General features: G+C 44.3%; 1 protein-coding gene across 2 annotated transcripts in view; it reads left to right on the plus strand.

Moving 5' to 3' along the window:
• Positions 1-19,701, plus strand: part of pcdh1a (protocadherin 1a) — a 90,450-nt gene that overhangs the window by 31,829 nt on the left and 38,920 nt on the right. For both annotated transcript variants that reach the window (XR_007138849.1, XM_047805028.1), the window contains exon 4: positions 16,807-17,026. Coding sequence is in view for 1 of the 2 variants with exons in the window: in XM_047805028.1 (XP_047660984.1) it covers positions 16,807-17,026 (220 nt within the window). In the remaining variant the exon portion in view is untranslated. The remainder of the gene's footprint in view (positions 1-16,806; positions 17,027-19,701) is intronic.

A 19,701-nucleotide genomic window follows, 5' to 3' on the forward strand; every position in this document is an offset into this window, starting at 1 on the left:
AGGCGGCAAGGAATAGACCAGGGCGGGGCAGACACGTGAACACCGAACGCTAACAAAAGGTACATGGAAAAAGTCCGGGCGAGATCCTGACACAGATATAGTTGACCTTTAAAGCTAAAAGGTACAAAGTTGCACTGAGGAACTGTATAAAGTGTTTACTACCCTCAGCCTTCTATGCTTTGTATACACCATGTTTTTTTTCTGGCATGTAGAAATCACTATATGATACATGACGATCTGATAGGATCAGCCTTCATTTTGATCAATTTTTCAGGTGATTGCCTGAAAGCTTCTAGATTTCTCCACCCTCACTTAGTACCTCATTTCCCTTAGCACTTAACACTTAACACAGAGATATGAACAGAGCTTAATCATATGTGAACCATGTCAAATGAGACAGGTGTGTGTGTGTGTAATTGTGCATGCTTGCATAGTGCTGCTTAGGAAATCAGAAGAAAACTAGCCATATCAGTGCACATTTGCATATTCATTTGGTGGACACTTTAATCCAGTGTGTCTCACTCTTGCCTCAGTGGATAATCTCACCTGGAAGTGCTTAGAGAATTAAAGAGGGTCCTGTGCCACATTCTCTCACCCAGGACCAGGTCATTAAACCTCAGCTATTAAAAACAGCAGATGAGACGGTTTGTGAAATCTTCTATGTTAAGCTCCACCCCCTGTCCCACCTGTCAATGAACAGAAAAACACTGTCTACAGATTTTAAAAAGAACCTCGGACACGTTGCAGAGTCGTATCCGAGCATCTAGCTCTCAGAAGCGCCACAGAACCCGGCTTTTTCTAGCATTAAACCAGAAACCGTGCACGATACTCAGGGGAAGAGCAGACCGAGCCGTAACTAAAGCCGAGCGCCGAAGTAGGTAACATTGTAGAGCTATAATAGTCTTTTAATTCTAGGGAAATGAAAACCGGGAATAATACCTTAAATTCAGAGCTGCGCTTCTCATTTAGACAGCGACTACGCTTTCTGCGACTCACCGAGATGTATAATTTATCACAGGTAACTCATTGTTATGCGCTTCTAAAAGCATTTTCATCACTGTCATCAGAATATATCTGACTTTGAATAATTCACGACGTTTGAGTGGCAGCAGCTGTTCTTGCGCTGGCCACATCGCACCATACATTAAATGAGACTTCAATTCCATTTCTATTCGGCCCTATTATAATGCATCATATATTATACATAATCCATAATAAAGCGTTCGGTGGCACGCGGTCAGCTGCTGACCAGCATCACCGCGATCGGTGTCATCAATCTGACCTGAAACTGTTTGCCACTGAAACTTTGTAGTAATATAATGTATAAAAATACCACTTCCCTACAATCTTATAGTGTTCTTTAATATAGATAACATAGAGCTTCCCTCGGCATGGGCGTGTTAGAATAATGGATTTCAGTCTTCTGCTTGCACACATGACAAAAAAGGAACGACACACACTCTGTATTTGACATGATGTGTACACTAATAAGGTCCCTTGAGCATTATTGTGCCACAGCGGTGATGTGTTAGCTCAGCCTCTGTGCTCCTATACACCGTCTCAGACCGATCGGTCCTAGATTCACTGGGATGATGTGCCTTAGTAAGGAACTAATGCCCATCTCGGTACTCATCTCAGTGTCTGCATGTCTGAATATCCTGCAGTCATGTTATGGAGGTCATTCACTGAAGAACCACCTTGAGGCTCCGATTAGCCCACTGACCTACATGCAGGAGTTCCACAGCCTACACCTCAGCTCCTGTCACTCAGAAGCTGAAGAAATAATAAGGATGAAATGAACACCAGAGCTTCCATTCAACTGTCTAAGTAGCTTCGACACTCCTGACTGCTATTCCACGGACAGTGAAGTCGTTCCCTTTCAGGTTTGTAACTCAAAAGTTAAACATCAGGGCGTTTGTCCGGGAATTGAACGTTCTTTCATTCTTTTGAAGGAATTCCAGCTCCCACTGGACTCATTTGCATGTTCAGGTTTCCAGAATAACGCTTTAATCTGTCGTGGCTCTAATCAACATTTTAGAAAGCACAGAGAAGATCACTTAAGCCAATCGGTGTCTTTAATCAGCAACCTAAGTGCTGAGGTGCCAGTAAAATCCTGCACACTTCAGTTCTCCTGTGATGAGATTTGTGAGTTCGAGGAATGCTTGCCGGTGTCAAAAACACTTAGCTCAGAACAGAGCGTTTGCAAGACCACAGAGTAGAGGATGGATAATTGCATCACCTCACAGAGTGAGTACATTTGAGAAGCACGGTTTTTGTGATTCATTTTTAAACTAAATCAAAGGGAGAGCCAGGAAAGTGAAATAAAGAACAAGCGAGAGAAGCCAGAGGCTGAAAGAGAGCTCAGTAGATAGAGGGTATCTGTCTTGACTCTTAAGCCATTATCACACCACAGTAAGCACAGACAAACACTCTCTCCCACACATGAATGCGTAATCACAAACTCCTCGACCCTACATGCATTCCTAGTTAATTGGAAACGTCGGATCAATGCTTTCTGATTACCAGACTTCATGAGAAGGTTTGTTTCACCCTTTAGCACTTTTTTCCATTCCGTCGTTATGCCGTTCTAAGGATAAAGGATAATATACTGTATGTACTTTGTGCTGAAGATTACTTAATAAATCTACATCGGAACGAGGCCCTGATAATTGTGTATGCGACGGTTTATCACAGTTAACCTTAATATCACAGCATTTGTATTCAAGTATTAATACAGATTAGACTTTTTGTGCTCAATGATGTTGTTTTACGTAACACCGAATTAACGCTACAATAGACAGTAAATCAGAAAACGGCAAATTGCCTCCCGAAGGTCTAGTTGCCAATACCGCATAATGATACTACTATATTCCAGACTATTGGCATTTAGTGTTACATGAAGACATTTGCTTCTGATATGTTTATTTTAATTGAGGAAAGCTACTAAAACTATTTAGCCCAGTGTGTCAATTAGTATGCACATTTATGCTTGCAAGCCGAAAATCCGCACAGATACATTTAAATATTTATAATTAGATTAAGCCGTTTAGCACAGCGGCTTAAAATGTGCCGTGGAAAAAATGCAGCGGTACCGAGCGGCTAGCGCGTTCGTGAGGATACCCGTGCTTTTATAGACCATAGAAAAGAACCTCGTTGAAACCAGGTCCGGACAAACGATCCTGTACCTTTTGCGAAATGTCGATGCAAATCCTTAATTTGCACGCTCTTCCTTAGTGTTAATGTCCATTTTGTTTTGCTCTGCTCCACTTTGACTCCACATTGTATCGCTTGTGCTGTTAAGAACACTTGAGATGTGCAGCGATATTTAAATAATGCAAATATATTAAAAATGCAAGTGAAGAGAAAGAATATGGTGCTATCCTAGATACTGTCTGAAGTGAAAGGGTTTTAGAGCTTGTAGGAAAGGTTACACAGACACAGTGGTTCGAAGGGAAGATTCTACCCATGAGTCCATGAGGTGGCCCGGACAAGGAAACAGCCAGAAAAGCTACATGTGACATGAAGTTGCAGACATACTGTAGATAATGTGGTGCAGAACCGTTTTTGATGCCCGGTATGTAAGGACAAGTGGATGCCAGTTAGGTGACCTGAACTTTCGAGGGGTATGAACCTGGCAAGCAGCATTCTGAAGGAGCTGTAGAGGAGATAATGTTATATAAAGGGAGTCTAGCAAGAACAGAAAATATTGGCATTGGACAATATCTTGTACGGTGCGAAAAATCAATGACCTGCTTTAGCCTACAGATTTCATATTTGCAGTACTTTACGTTTTTTTTGTTCTGCTGACTGGCACAAGGGCCTAATTGCTTTCAGCCATAATAAGTCATCACTAATCAGCACATAATTTATTCACTGAACAGAACTGTAGCTTCAATAGCATTGGCCAAGCTCTGGGGATCTATCGATTGGAAAAACATCACACATCCACAACAGCTACAACAGAGAGATTTATTTGGTGTTCCTAGTTCCACTGCAGGCTACTCACTCTGAACAGGAGATGAAAGTGCTGCTCTGGTTCTAATTAAACATTATTTTTTAATATCATCACCCTCATTTTATGGAGATTCAAGTCACTGCTTGAGTGCCTTTGTCACTAGATGGCAGGAGTGAGAGAGAGAGGACGGACGAAATTAATTCCGCATCTAATATAGAAGGACCGGTCTGAACGAAGACATTACGTGTCATCACACCATCAGATCGGAGCTTCCTCGCAGACGGACGCATTCCAGCCTATTAATAGAGATGCATAAAACAATTCTGGTGATAGCCCCAGAAGTCTTAAGCTTGCTTGAAAGCTTTGTCATCTTGCCCTCCAATCCCATTATGTACTACGTCCTTAAAGCAATCGGAGAGTGAGCTTCATGCATGCCTTCCAGCCACGAATTGAGATATTAACTCTGAAAATTGAAGTTTCAGAGGGAATAAGGTGCCCCTTGGGAGTGGATATTGAGGATTAATTTCTCTAGTGCATCTCACTCACTTCCCCCTCCACCAACCCTCACAACCCCCCACCCTTCCATACAACTCCCTATTTTTCTGCGTCTAGCAGGATCACTACTTCCTGCCTCATTCACCGGCACTCATTTTAAAAGAAAACCCTCCATGAAATGAGATGCAATTTATGTCCCGGAGTCTCCGAGCTGATACACGGCGAGAATACAAACACACGGTGGGAGAATGAACAGTTCATTCTTTCGGGCAGGGGTGGCTCGTCGGGGTTGAATGGGAGGAAAAGATGTCAGGGTAAAGTGACTGTAATGAAGAACAGTCCATCTTTTCTTTTGTGCAAGGAATGTGTGTCTTTTAATCATTTATCTTGGATTAATCCATACATACTGTACTGTATGGTACAAGGAACCCTGATTGTTCACACTAAGTCTCAGGTATATACCTCTCTTGTGACGAAAAGGGTTTCTCTTAAAAGAAAAAGGCAGATGTCTCCGCTGCCTCGCGATATGAAAAATTCAATTTAAAAGGATGAGAGAAAGAATGGCGCGCGGCCTATTTTCATTCCCTCTCAGCGCAAGATATGAGAATGATGTTCTATTGTGAAGGGGGAAATGATGCCGATCGTGCTGCCGAGAAATTCCTTCATAATTTAACTCAATTCCTCCAAATCCCAATGGCAAGCTGCTGTACCAAGGAGACGGAGCGGTTGAGGTAGGGGAGGCAGAGCGAGGCAAGAGGGCGCAAGATTAAGAGTGAGACAGCGAGAATGACAGATGTTGGAGGAGGACAGGGAAGGGCGGAGGGAACGGAGACCAGGAGAAGTGAACAGATTACAGAGGTGAGAGCGAGAGGTGTAACAGTAAGTGTCGATTGGCGCGTGTTCGTCGTTTCGCGTCCACAGGATGGACGGTGGATGAAAAAGTGTGAGATTACAGGTTCATGCATGAGCTGAAAGAAATGTGTGGAGAATGAAAGCCTGACGTCGGCAACCTGTGGTATTTGTGGTAACTTCTACAGTGAAGCTTGAAGGAATGACCTACATTCCAGGAATTTGGGTTTTTTTTTTCTCTCTCACATGCATCAGTATACATGAGCTCACAAATGCCCACAGTGGGCAAGTGATTCTCTTGTTGGCAGGAGAGTGTATGTCATCCCTCCCATCATGAGAGCAAGATCGCTTTTGCACTCTGGGACTCTTGGCCACAGATAGCTGTGGAATCATCAAGGCTTTTCTGTTGCACCACTTGGGAACGATTAGAAATGTTTCCTGCTCAGGGCTGCAGTGGACCCAGAGCCTATCCTGGGAACATTTGGAGCGGGGATGGGAATAGACCACAAATAGAAACCATAATTTATTGCAAGACATCTGGAATACTGACAGTGTAACGCAGTCACCTACTGATTCAACCCAGAGACAACCCAAATGAACTCAGGGCAATCTGGAGTTCCATGAGCTGTGCGTTGCTCATGAATGTTTTAGCAATCTATGCTAAATGAATTCCATTGAAAAAGAAAGTGCACAGATGTATTAGTTATTTCTAACGATAGTAAACTTTTCCTGAATTTATTTTTCTTTTTTGACAGTTCATATTACGGATCTCATGAATTCTGTCGGGGTTACGATTGTGCATCCTTGCTTTGCTTAAAGTTTGTGCATAAGTCGAATTAGTTAACGTGAGGAAGAGAGAGCATACACGGTAAAGAGAAAGAAGGAGCTTTTGCTGCTCCGGGCTTCTACGAGGATCAATGAGCCGTTTCCTCCGAAAGCACGTAGCACACCGAAAAAAAAATGATCTACACAAACAAATTTGACAATGAAGGAGTGCAACTCTGCAGAGATGCAGCAAGCAAAAAAAAAAAAAAAAATCATAGAGACTTGAGCTTGCATGCAGATCGTTTTTGTATTTGCGATCGAACTCTCACCTTCCTTTTTTTGTTTCTTGTGTAATAGCTAGAAGGCACACAGCATAGCGGTGGAGTCTTCAAAGACTTGAAGCTTATCAAAGAGACACAGTGAGTAAAGAGGACAAGATAGAGGAAGCAAAACAGAGGGGGGGGCAGCTGAACGGGAGCACAAAGAGGTGGACGAGCGACTAGGGAAGTATGAGCAATGATCACAAGAGTGCGGTTAGAAATGTGAGATCGTGGGTTAAGGTGTAGTTCTGTCAGATTTGTAGTGTTCGCTGCATGCTAATTGCGCTGGTAAAAGCCTATACACGTAACCTCGCGTGTCGGAAACAAGCTTCTTCTAGTCCTTGGATGGAGTTGGTTTTAAACAGTGTCAGAAATTCAGACCATATGTAGGGAGACCCTGCAGCTTGAGGATGGAGCTGCCACTTTGAATGATAGATCGGACCATTGTCATCATTGTGTATGACAGCATGCAGGACTAATGGAGTGGGCGACTGGAAACGGAAATGTGTCACACATCCATTTGTGGAGCACTTTTCACCTCAGACCACACCTAACACAAGATGAATAGACTAGAATCAGACAACGCTCCATTACCCAAGGCTACTACTCCTTCAGCTCCTGACACCCAGCGCCTTTAAATCCCTGGCCAGGTGTCTTTAAATTACTGCCCAGTATTCCACATGCTAAAGACTGTGCCTCGGTCCAATTTTTTTTGGTCCGAATTAAACCTTATTGCCATCTCCTCATCTTTTTGTATTTCTTAATTGGTTTATTCTATGCTTGGATTGCTGGCTTCTTCTGTAGCTCTTCTTGTAATCTTAAACCTTACACACTGTTGTTTCCGGCTCTTGATATCCTCGTCTTTATTTATGTTCCTGAATTTCTGAATTGTCAGTGTTTCATGCCAGGCTTTTTAATACTTGCCTCTGGTCCAGTTTTCCTTGGTATTCAGGCGCCTTTTTCTTCTTTGTTCAGGTACTGTTTACTGGTTTCAGTCACAGTACCAAATCTGCTTTGTTTGTCCTTCACTTACCACTGCCTCCCAATTTGCTTTGTGTTCTGCCAACTTTTTGGCTCTCTAAGCGATTTGGAAGCCACGTCCGGCCTTGTCCCAACTGTGCTCCATCAGCTTATCTACCTCCAGCTCGGTGCCTCCCTGCTGCTGCCCAATTCCTGTTATCCCCTTACTAACCAGCTCCAAAACTCCCCCTCATCAGTCCAGCACAACTCTCCATCCAACCAGTTAAACCCAAGCTCCCATGGCTTGGCCTGTTTCAATCCCTCCTTGGCTCAGACTCCACCCTAGGCTGCTTTTAGCCTATCTGGCCTGCACTATTCCTTTATGAAAGCAATGTTAAACGAGTTTGAGAGGAGAATCTGTGCTCCATCTGCATTGCCTTAGCTCTTGGAGCTAGGAGAAAAGTAAGTGCTGACTCTGGAGCGATGCCTGCAGGAGTCATTAAAGCGTAGGATCCATATTTATAAAAGTAAACGGTCTCCCTACATTTAAATAGTAATATGCCTGCCTGGGAGATCTTTAATCGCAATCTCGGTCCGCTCTCTCTGGGAATACCTCGACTTCAGGATGTGGCCAAAGACGGACATAATGCCCTTGATTGAAATGTTATAACTTTGCTAATACGCACTCCTTTGTCGAAATGCTTATTTCCTATTTCTTGTCTAAATTCAAAATAATATGACAGTTGAACGATAGAATCAGTTATGAGGTTTGCCCCAGCACAGAGGCAGATTTCCTTTTGCCTTGTCTATCTGTCAAACCTAATTATATGTAGACAATAAGGGATAACGGAAATACTGCCACACGGATACGTACACCTGTATTACCGTTGACACCTAAAAAGGTACACGTCTCTTACCGTATCCTAGAAGATTTTTCTAACAACTGTGGCCTACTTTTTTCTGTATTCACTCATTGTTTTTATAAACTAAAGAGCAATGCTTTCAAGAGTCTGAAGAAGAAAAAAAAAAAAGCAAACTGAAACCCTGGTAAAGATGCTGCAATATTTTTGACATTTAATGCTACGTATGTGTTCATTACCAGTTTGGCATGCATACTGCTACTGCTACTGTGGATGTGCTGCAAAGACGTAGATGCAAAGATGTATGTTTTACTTAATGGCCTTTTCTCCAAATGTAATAATTTACCAGTTGTCACTGACTAACTAGCTCTACCCTGTCACACAACAGCTAGTAACCAGGCAGGGTGAAAGGCTAGCACATGCTTCCTCTGAGGGAAGGTGCCCGTGCTACGTCACTGCGCGGCTGAACACTTAAAGGTGGGGTGCACGTTGTTTGAGAAATGCTTCAGAGAACTGAGTCGGGCTGAAAAATAAAACAAACGTGTAGCCAATGAGCAGAAAGGGGCGTGGCTTGTCAATATGCGGCGGAGAGAGCGTTCAGTGCGCGTGTCTGGCATTAGCCGAAAGCGATCGAAACATTGACATGGAAAAAAACGAAAAGAGAAAGAAGGCTTACGATAAGCCAAGAAGCAGGACCCGTGTTAATATAGGATCAGCTTTCCAGCGTCTTCCGCGTGAAACGGAGCTAAAGCTTCCATGGTACAACACACTACAAAAACACATTTGTATTCCCATAGTATTACTCACTGAGTTCATCTATTGATTGATTTATTGATTGCCCCAGTAGTTTCCGCCATAATAGTCACCTGGGTTACGTATGTATGTGTGGGCAGAGCTATCAAAACAGGGGTGACACCCATTTAGGTTAGGGGTGTGTTTGTTTTGGTGATTTCAAATGTCAATATTGGCTTTCAAACATCATGCACCGCTCCTTTAAAGGAAAGTATTGCTGTGATTGACAGGGTGAGAGTAGCACAGTCCCTCCCACCCAGAGAGGTTTTATGCTTTTTATGCTAATCATTGTTGTAGAGAGTCGGTATTAGGCGTGAGGCACAGAGTGGAGTCGACGAGTCTGGTGTAATATGAGGCAACAAATTCTTTGTTAAAATGTGTGTCCTGGAATTATACATATTACTGTCTCAAGAAGTCAAGTCAAGAAGCTTTTTATTGTCATTTCAACCATATATAGCTGTTGCAGTACACAGTGAAATGAGACAACGTTTCTCCAGGATCAAGGTGCTACATAAAACAAAGACAGGGCTAAGGACATGTAAGTAGTCTTAGCCACATAAAGTGCAACTGTGCAACCTGGTGCAAACAGTGCAGGACAAGACAAGCAAGACAGTGCAGGACAAAAGACAGTGCAGGACAAAAAACAGTGCAGACATTAAGTTACAAGACAATACAAAAAGTACAAAAAATGCAATACACAAAAGACAATAAACAGTAACAGAAACAGCGCCGACCGACCGGTGTAAATACTGAATGTTCAAACAATATTTTGTGCAGTAAAAGAATGAACAGCAGCAGGTTCTTAGCAGCAGGTCCTTTGGATTATATATGGAGTTGTGCAAAAAACAGCAGATGACTGAGATATTGTCCAATATGTGCAAAAACAGCAGAAAAGTGTGCAAAACAGTGTGTGTGTTTTGTGAGGGTCTGTGCAGTCCATACAGATGATGTGTGTGTATGTTGTGCTCAGTATAGTACAGTTCGGTTATTGAGAAGTCTGATGGCTTGTGGGAAGAAACTGTTACGCAGTCTGGTCGTGAGGGCCCGAATGCTTCGGTACCTTTTTCCAGACGGCAGGAGGGTGAAGAGTGTGTGTGAGGGGTGTGTGGGGTCATCCACAATGCTGTTGCCTTTGCGGACGCAGCGTGTGGTGTAAGTGTCCATGATAGAGGGAAGAGAGACCCCAATGATCTTCTCCGCTGTCCTCACTATCCGCTGCAGGGTTTTGCGATCCGAGATCGTACAGTTCCCAAACCAGACAGTGATGCAGCTGCTCAGGATGCTCTCAATGGTCCCTCTGTAGAACATGGTCAGGGTTGGGGGAGGGAGATGTGCCTTTCTCAGCCTTCGGAGGAAGTAGAGACGCTGCTGGGCTTTCTTGGTGATGGCGCTGGTGTTGAGTGACCAGGTGAGGTTCTCCGCTAGATGAACACCCAGAAATTTGGTGCTCTTGACGATCTCTACAGATGATCCGTCGATGTTCAGCGGAGAGTGGTCGCTCTGTGCTCTCCTGAAGTCCACAACCATCTCTTTAGTTTTGTCCACATTCAGAGAAAGGTTGTTGGCTCTACACCAGGCAGTTAGTTGTTGCACCTCCTCCCTGTATGCTGACTCGTCGTTCTTGTTGATGAGACCCACCACGGTCGTGTCATCGGCGAACTTAATAATATGATTCGATCTGTGCATTGCTGCACAGTCGTGAGTCAGCAGAGTGAACAGCAGTGGACTGAGCACGCAGCCTTGAGGAGCTCCAGTGTTCAGTGTGGTGGTGCTGGAGATGCTGTTCCCGATCCGGACTGACTGAGGTCTCCCAGTCAGGAAGTCCAGGATCCAGTTGCAGAGGGAGGTGTTTAGTCCCAGCAGGCTCAGCTTCCCAATCAGGTGCTGAGGGATGATTGTATTGAATGCTGAACTAAAGTCTATGAACAGCATTCGTACATGTGTCCTTATTGTCCAGATGGGTGAGGGCTAAGTGGAGGGCTGTGGTAATGGCATCGTCTGTGGAGCGGTTTGGACGATACGCGAACTGTAGGGGGTCAAGTGAGGGTGGTAGCTGGGTCTTGATGTGCCTCATGACGAGCTTCTCGAAGCACTTCATAACTATGGGTGTGAGTGCAACGGGACGATAGTCATTGAGGCAAGACACTGTAGACTTCATCTACGTCTGGATACTACGCCAAGTAAACTCAGCCATCTGAACTTCGTTATTCTAAGCAAAATAAATTGCTTTTTTTGTTTCAGAATTTAAAAGATAACTCTGACCTAAGCTTCTATAGGTTACTGAGATAAAGTATGTAATGTGGGTGTGGAATAAAAGTTAAAAATTAAATTTTTTGCCTCAAGGTTAGTAAGAAATGTCGATAGTGCAACTGTCTTCTAACTTTTATTTTTTTTTTTTTCCTATGATTATCTGAGTGCCCACAAGCATGGCTTCAAATTTATTCTCATTTATCTGTGATTACTTGGACGACATCCAGTCGTGTATATCAGTAAGACATCGTAGCGCAAGGTAAGGCAAGCTGCAGATTAGGCTGTGTTCCGAAGTAAAACTGTGTATCATCAGAATAACAATGAAGAGAGATTTCTTAGCTCTTAGATACGTGTATTAACAAGCTCAGAGGTGTCAGACTCAAATTCGGCTTGCTTTTGTTCAGAGGCCTTGAAGGGCCATAAATTAAGACCAATAACATATTATTACCTATTCTGCTGATTAATACGAGGTTTTAAATCTAGAATAGGACATTTTTAGATAGTCCTTGCTGGAGTACCAAAAATCCAGCTGTTGGTTCCTAAAGTATCCTATTCCTAAAAGCCCTAACCCTGATCATGTCTGACTCCACCCCATGGAATATTGTGTTTTACAGTGAACCTTCTTTCTCCGTTCAACCTCCTGATGTGACGTGACGTGACGTACGGCTAAGTACGGCGACCCGTACTCAGAATTCGTTCTCTGTATTTAACCCATCCAAAGTGCACACACACAGCAGTGAACACACACACACCGTGAACACACACCCGGAGCAGTGGGCAGCCATTTATGCTGCGGCGCCTGGGGAGCATTTGGAGGGGGTCAGTGCCTTGCTCAAGGGCACCTCAGTCATGGTATTGCTGGCCTGAGACTTGAACCCACAACCTTAGGGTTAGGAGTCAGACTCTTTAACCATAATGCCACGACTTTCCCCACTTCCTGTACCTTAAGAGCCTTTTATTGTCCCTAACAGCTAACTAAAAGTTATTAAATTGATTCATTTGAATTGTTTTAAAAATGTCAGAAATATATGTTACAGAGAACAATTTAAGAAACGACACAAGAAGTTTATCTCCGCTATGAACCTATTTGTATTACGTCTGTCATTCGGGGTCTGATGTATAGCATATAGGCATCGATTTTTAACCAACGCTCCAGCTCTGTGAGACGTGAGCCATGTTTGCTGTGTGGTGCATGTTAGAGGTGTAAACCTCAGGCTTTGGAAGATAAGATATGATTTACATTCCTATTGGATATTTGATGATACCATTGACTTTGCTATGATACAGTTCAGTTTGGCCTCAGATCCACGTGATGTGGTAGCCTAGTGGTCACACTGCCGGACTACCAGTCGGACGGTTGTGAGTTCGATTCCCATGTCCACCAGGCTGCCACTGCTGGGCCACTGAGCAAGGCCCTTAACCCCCAGTTGTATAAAATGAGATAAAAAATGTAAGTCGCACTGCTAAATGCTGTAAATGTAACGTAACGATGTGTGTTCAGCTCTCAGACCGAACGGTTAGTTTGCGAATGACGATCACGTAAGCAGCAAATTTAGTCATTTTACACAGATTCGAATATGTTTATTGTTTGTCATTTGTTATCGATAAATTTCTGCGAATTCGAACCGTCGCCTTTATAATCGACGTATCGATTCAAATCAGCAAATATTTACACCCCTAATGCATGAGGAAGGTGTTTGTTTGCTATGATACGGATCTGCTGTGAATTCAAGGGTGTTATTGAGTAGCAGTGCACTATGAGCTGTTTCAATATTGTTTTATAGACAGGGAGCAATGTTTGGCCTTGGGATTCATGCTGTGATCTAAAGAATGCATATAAATATTAAATTACAGAAGATTTACCCCTGTGGAAGATTACCGAAAGGTGATTAGCATTTTCGCAGTGCGACGCATCCTTTTGAGCCCCTCAAAATAAGACCGAACCGGTTAGGCTAGTCTTGTAGCTCCCAGCAAGTCTTGTAGCCCAGGTAGAAGGTTGAGGCAATCAAAGGCAAGGAATGCTCCACTTAGACCGAGCGCAATCACGACTCGAAGATCTGGAGTCGGCTCCACACAGGAGGTCATTAACACCCCTGACAAATGCAGTACTGTGAAATGCTCCAGATTCAGATTAGAAACACTTCACACAGGCCTTTAAACTCAAATATTTTCAGAATCGTACAGCAACAACTGTCTCAAAGACTTCAGAGAAACACGGAGCGTAGAGAGCGGTCGATAATTTGGTCTCACAGCCGCCAACTTAAAAAACCATTGGGCGACCCCAGAGGAGGATAACTTATTTATCATTTTTAAAACAATGGAGTGTGCTGACTGAAGGTAGATCAAGAGCGGGGAGCCGGTGGATTTCATCTTATTGACTTTTTTAAGCAACGGTGTAACACTGGCTACTTAATGAGCAGCTGCAGTCCTTATCTATAAAAGGAGGAAAGGTAGGAATAAAACTGTGAATTCCATGTGGGTTTAGTGTTCTGCTCAACTCCATTGACCATTGTTAAAAAACAAGAAGTCATTCAGTGGAAAGAGTCACATCTGGGTTCATGCGGTCTAAGTAGATGATTGTGGGACAAAAAAAAGATGGCCGAGGTTATAGTTTTTTACAATGTATGTAGTTTTGTTCACTGCTGTTTGTTGATACTCTATAAAACACTGGTCCCCAACCTTTTTTTCGCCGCGGACCGGTCATAGTTTGTTCATTTTACCGCCACCCGCTGGGGGTGGGGGGTGGGAGTTGGCGGCTATACAATTAAATTAAAATGAATAATTTTAATTTAATTGTATTTAAACATGCCTTTTTAACTCACTACAACGCTAAATCAATGAGAACCCTGAGCTTGTTTCTTTACAACGAGACGGGTCCATCTGGGGTAATAGGAGACAATGACACCCGAAGTGTGTTGCTTATGTCCAGTTTATTCTGTTGTTTTGTTTCGGTTGCCGTCACTGCAGAAATCCCCGCTTTACACAGATAGCATGTCGGAAATGGCGATAGGGATGTAAGTGCTGTGGTGACAATCTCAGGGTATTCCGCCATGACTTTAATCCAGAACACCGGCAGAGTTTCTAACTTTCTAACGACGTCTGTTTCGTGCTCATTTTTGCTAATTTGTGGATTAAATTTGAGCAAACACAATATACACGTACACCAAGCACTGTTAAACATGACAAAGTACCGGTGAACAGAGAGAAGAGCGATACACACCTTCTCTGTCCACCGAAGCTACAACACCACTGCTGCTCGCAGCCGCTCAGCTCCAGACTTCACCTAAACCCGGCCCGATATCACGATACTTTGCGCATGCGCGGTATCGGTGCAGCTCCCGGTTAACCTCTCGTCCATGGAAAGTCGCACAAACCCGAGAGAAATACACCACAGTAAATACAATGGAAATAATTTAATATTCCTTGGGCGGCCCGGTACCATTTGGTCCACGGACCGGTACCGGTCCGCAGCCCGGGGGCGGGGACCACTGCTGTAAAACATGTTGACGGATAGATAGTTTGTTTAGATTCCTAGCTTTTGTTAACTAGTGTTGGGTTGAAGACCACATTAAAGGTGGGGTCTCCGATGTTTGAGAAATGCTTCAGAAAACTGAGTCGGGCCGAGAAACAAAACAAAAACAAAACAAAGGGTCTTGTCGATATGTAACAGCGTTTAGCTCAGGAGTTATTGACTCGGGAAACTCCGACCTGTGAACATGTGGCCGACTTTACTTAAGACGCCGAGGCGCTTTTTTCCTTCTCGATAGGTGAGTAACGTTGGTTTTGCTTTGTTACACAGAACTAATATATGCCTTTGTCCTTTACATCATTATGCTTGTGTGGCATTTTTGCTTGTTTGTTTATCTACAATCGTATTGTTCTTCCCTTCAGCTATGATAAAGACACGTTTCTTTCCATTATTTGCCTGGGTTATGTACGTATGCGTGGGCGGAGCTATCGATACAGGGGTGGGACCTATTTGGGTTAGGGGTGTGTTTGTTTTGGTGATTTTATATGTCAACATTGGCTTTCAAACATCGGAGACCGCACCTTTAACTAAGACAGAGTCAAGACCAAGACCAGAGCTAACGGAGTTTGAGTAAAGACAGGAGGTGAAACCGAGACAAGGCCAAAACCAAACAGGGACAGGTCTATGTCAAGACCGAGACCAGACCCTCAGACGTGTAAATTTGCTGGCTGTAGGATGTTCCTAACTTAAACTGAATTTTTTTCTGAACATTACTGATATCAAATGTAGAACTGAGTCACTGTTTAAGAGAATGTTCAAATAAGTCCAGACAGAAAGCTCATGTTCGGCTGAAGGAAAAGAGACGGGAAAAAAGAGACGGGTTAATCAGCTACTAACGTGCACAGGAGCCGAGCAAGGAAATCGCTTCGACTTTGTAATCCAAACTTGTACACACGCCGTGGATTTCTGATACAGACACATGTTGCGCAGAAGGTGACAGGCTGAAAGCGTTCATTTCTGCACCACCATATTTGCGTTTCCTCAGGAAGCTGATATAATTACCACGCAAGCAAAATGCTCTCCTGCGAGTTACGATGCTACTCGAGCCGTGCGACGGAGAGCCGGAGGGAGCGCACGGTGAGCAAGCCGATGACTGATACGTGCGAGTGTGTGGTAGAGATACGTGTGTGAGTGCACCAGCACATTTAATATGAACACATTAGGGAGGGAAAGCGGGAAGAGAAGGCGGGAACTGAGGAAAACGAGCAGACAAACAGATAAATAAATGATCAGATAAATAAATAAGCACCCTGGGGTGATGGAGGAGGAGGAGGAGGAGGAAGCAGAAGGAAGCTGATGGTATCCTGTGTTAGGATAAACACACACACACACACACACACACACAGACCAGCTTTGAGTTGAAGCTGATGAAGAACATGCCGGTAATGGCACTCCTATATGTTTTAAATGGCTCCATTAATGGAGCTTTTATATGGCCATCTTAATGGCTCTGATTCCTGCTTTGCTCTGATTCTTGCTCTGAAATGAATGTTTGTTTGTGTGTGTGTGTGTGTGTGTGTGTGTGTGTGTGTGTGTGTGTGTGTGTGTGTGTGTGTGCTATTGATCCCCACCTACTCTCAGCGTAATGGGAACTAATGCAGCATGAGGAAAAGAGTTTTTCTACAGGATCAGTGATTTCCACTGTTTTATGAGCTTCTTGTTGATATATATGTGTGTGTGTGTGTGTGTGTGTGTGTGTGTGTGTGTGTGTGTGTGTGTTTATTTCTTTCTGTCTCATTGAAAGACGGAGGTCATCTTCACACTAATATCAATGAATTTAATTAGGGATTTTTCACAGTGCCGAGCCTGTGCGAGCTGTGTGTCAGTAGTACCCTTGGCTAACAGGGGAAGGAAACATTTCCTCATTAGTTACCCCTCGGAACATTTGTGCGGCTGAAAAAAGCCCGTGTCTCTCCGAGTGTGATATTACAAATTTGGTGATCAATTAGCCTAGTTAGGAGCCGGGAAGTTAGTATCAGAACGTAATTAGCGTGTTGTGACCTGACACCCCGTTCTTCTCTCGCTCCACAGCTGCCGCACCGCAGAGTGACGTTCTCCACCGCCAATCCGGTCCAGGACGCTCAGGACTCGTCCCAGCAGAGCTACTACGACAGCGGCCTGGAGGAGTCGGAGACACCCAGCAGCAAGAGCTCGTCAGGGCCACGCCTCGGCCCGCTGGCACTGCCCGAGGAACACTACGAGAGGACCACGCCCGACGGCAGCATCGGAGAGATGGAGCACCCTGAAAACGGTGAGAGATGGACAGAAAAAGAGAGTCACGCGGACGTGTATATACTTTATTGTTCTGTGAGAGGGATTTCTTTAGAGACCGGGTTGAGCTGCAGCTCTGCTTATTTTCCAGCTGCTGAAGAAATTGTGTCTCATTTCATCTGACTGTGCTTCTGCATCATACTTATTCTCCATACGGCGTAGTATTATTAGATGGATAGACAGACAGAAAGGAAGAGAGAGGAATGGATGGATACACAGATACAGACAAGTAAACACACAGAGGGAGAGACAGAGAGAGAAAGGGAGAGAGACAGTGAGAGAGAGGGGGGGAGAAAGGGAGAGAGACAGTGAGAGAGATAGAGAGAGAGGGAGAAAGGGAGAGAGACAGGGGGGGGGGAGACAGAGAGAGAAAGAGAGAGTGTGAGAAAGGGAGAGAGACAGTGAGAGAGAGGGAGAAAGGGAGAGAGACAGTGGAGGGGGGAGAGGGAGAGAGACAGAGAGAGAGGGAGAAAGGGAGAGAGACATTGAGGGGGGGAGGGAGAAAGGGAGAGAGACAGTGAAGGGGGAGAGGGAGAGAGACAGAGAGAGAGGGAGAAAGGGAGAGAGACATTGAGGGGGGAGGGAGAGAGACAGAGAGAGAAAGAGAGAGAGGGAGAAAGGGAGAGAGACATTGAGGGGGGAGGGAGAGAGACAGAGAGAAAGAGAGGGAGTGAGACAGAGAGAGAGAGAGACAGAGGGAGGGGGGAGTGAGAGGGAGATAGAGAAAGAGAGAGACAGAGAGAAAGGGAGAGAGACAGAGAGAGAAAGAGAGAGAGACAGATAGGGAGGGAGAGAGAGAGGGAGAGAGACAGAGAGGGAGAAAGAGAGAGAGACAGAGAGGGGAAAGATAGGGAGGGAGAGAGAGGGAGAAAGAGGGAGAGAGAGAAGTCATAAACACTGAATAAACAGACAGATACATAGATCAGGTTGATCAATAAATGGATAAATAGATAGATAGGCAGACAGGATGCAGATAGACAGACAGACAGACAGACAGACAGAGACAGACAGACAAGATAGATAGATAGATAGATAGATAGATAGATAGATAGATAGATAGATAGATAGATAGATAGATAGATAGATAGAAACAGAAAGAGGTTGACAGAGAGAGAGAGAGAGAGAGAGAGAGAGATAAGAACAGCGCATGCAGATTTTAATGAGGAAGCTTCATGGTTGTTGTGTGAGTTTCTTCTCCTCTCTACAACATTGTTTTTCACTACATTGTTCTGCTCGAGCTGCTGCTTGTCTGATGAAGGTGATGAGTTTTCCCTCTTCTGTCACACTTCCCTGTATGAACACAGTGTCAGCATCTCTGCAGTAGCGGGTCCGCTCGCGCGGCCGTGTGTGTGTGTGTGTGCCAGGTGTTAGCCGCAGTCCGCGTGCTCTCCATCAGTAGGCGCTCCATCACCGCTCCAAATCCATCTTAATGGCTCCCTCACAGAAACACGCTAATTAAAACCCCCGGCTAATGGAGCTTTTGGACTGCAGATAACGCTGCAGTGTGAGCATCCAGTCATCAGCCTTCTGCCCACACTAACACTTGTTTTGTGTTTCCGCAAGGCCGACTGCCTGCTCAACAAAGTGTGTTTCTTTTTTTTTTCATTTCCTTTTACTTTCATTTATGCGTCATACACGCACGCTAACGACCGTCCGCTAACACCAGAAAGCCGCAGAGCTTCCGCAGGAGCCTCCTGACTTCTTGTCTTTAACAAAACGCCATTTTTCACAGTCCGTCTCCTCGGAAAAATCGTCCCGACAGCCGCTTCCACGCTAAATATATTCCTTAAATTCTCGTCTGTACAATTTCATCTCCATTACCGCGGCTGCTCTTTCTAATACCATTTATGTTTTGCACGCTTTAGGGTTTCCCTCCATTAGCATGGCTGAGTTTAAATCATCTCGGTACTGTTTCTAGGCCGAATTAGCGAGCGCTCAGCTTCAAAAACGTGGACTGTTCCTTACACGTCGTGTTTTATTCAACATGCTCTGTAGAACGTGGCCTCCCGCTGACATGACCAAACACACACACACACACACACACACACACACACACACACACACACACTACTCCATGTTTCCCAGCACACAATGTTATTTCATGGCACGTCTGATGTTTTATTCATTTCTCTTTCATCTTGTCCCACGTTAAAGAGCTCGGAAACATAAAACATTAAACCTTACGATTTTCCTTGTTGATGCTTTTCATGACTTGTAGCTCAGGTTATGAGACGTAGATCGACAGGAACGAGGAAGCCGCTGCTTCTCCTTTAATCAAAGCGAGAACTCGTCGGTTCACGTCGTTAGCATAGAATCAGCATCGCGCTCTCTTTCCGTCTCCCGCTTTAGACGTAGCGCCTGCCAGCGTCACTGCAGTTAAACCTTTGATGGCATTTAAAAAAAACATCTCCTTTTTTGTCAGGTCGCTCAGATCGAGACTGATTTTAAAGAGAAATTTCAGTTCATACCAAAAAAGGGATTTCCCAGACCTCCACACATGAGTTTAAACATCTGAAATGTAATATACTATACAATGTAGTCTGGTGTTATAGAAATAAACAAAACATGAAGGTTACAGCTGGCTGTTTTGTAAGTGGCATTGAGATGCTGGTGCCGGTGCTTCCTTCCTTCGGCAGCATGTGACAGAGAGAGAGA

Source organism: Tachysurus fulvidraco, chromosome 20 (assembly GCF_022655615.1).
Source record: "Tachysurus fulvidraco isolate hzauxx_2018 chromosome 20, HZAU_PFXX_2.0, whole genome shotgun sequence".
Taxonomy (NCBI): Eukaryota; Metazoa; Chordata; class Actinopteri; order Siluriformes; family Bagridae; genus Tachysurus; species Tachysurus fulvidraco.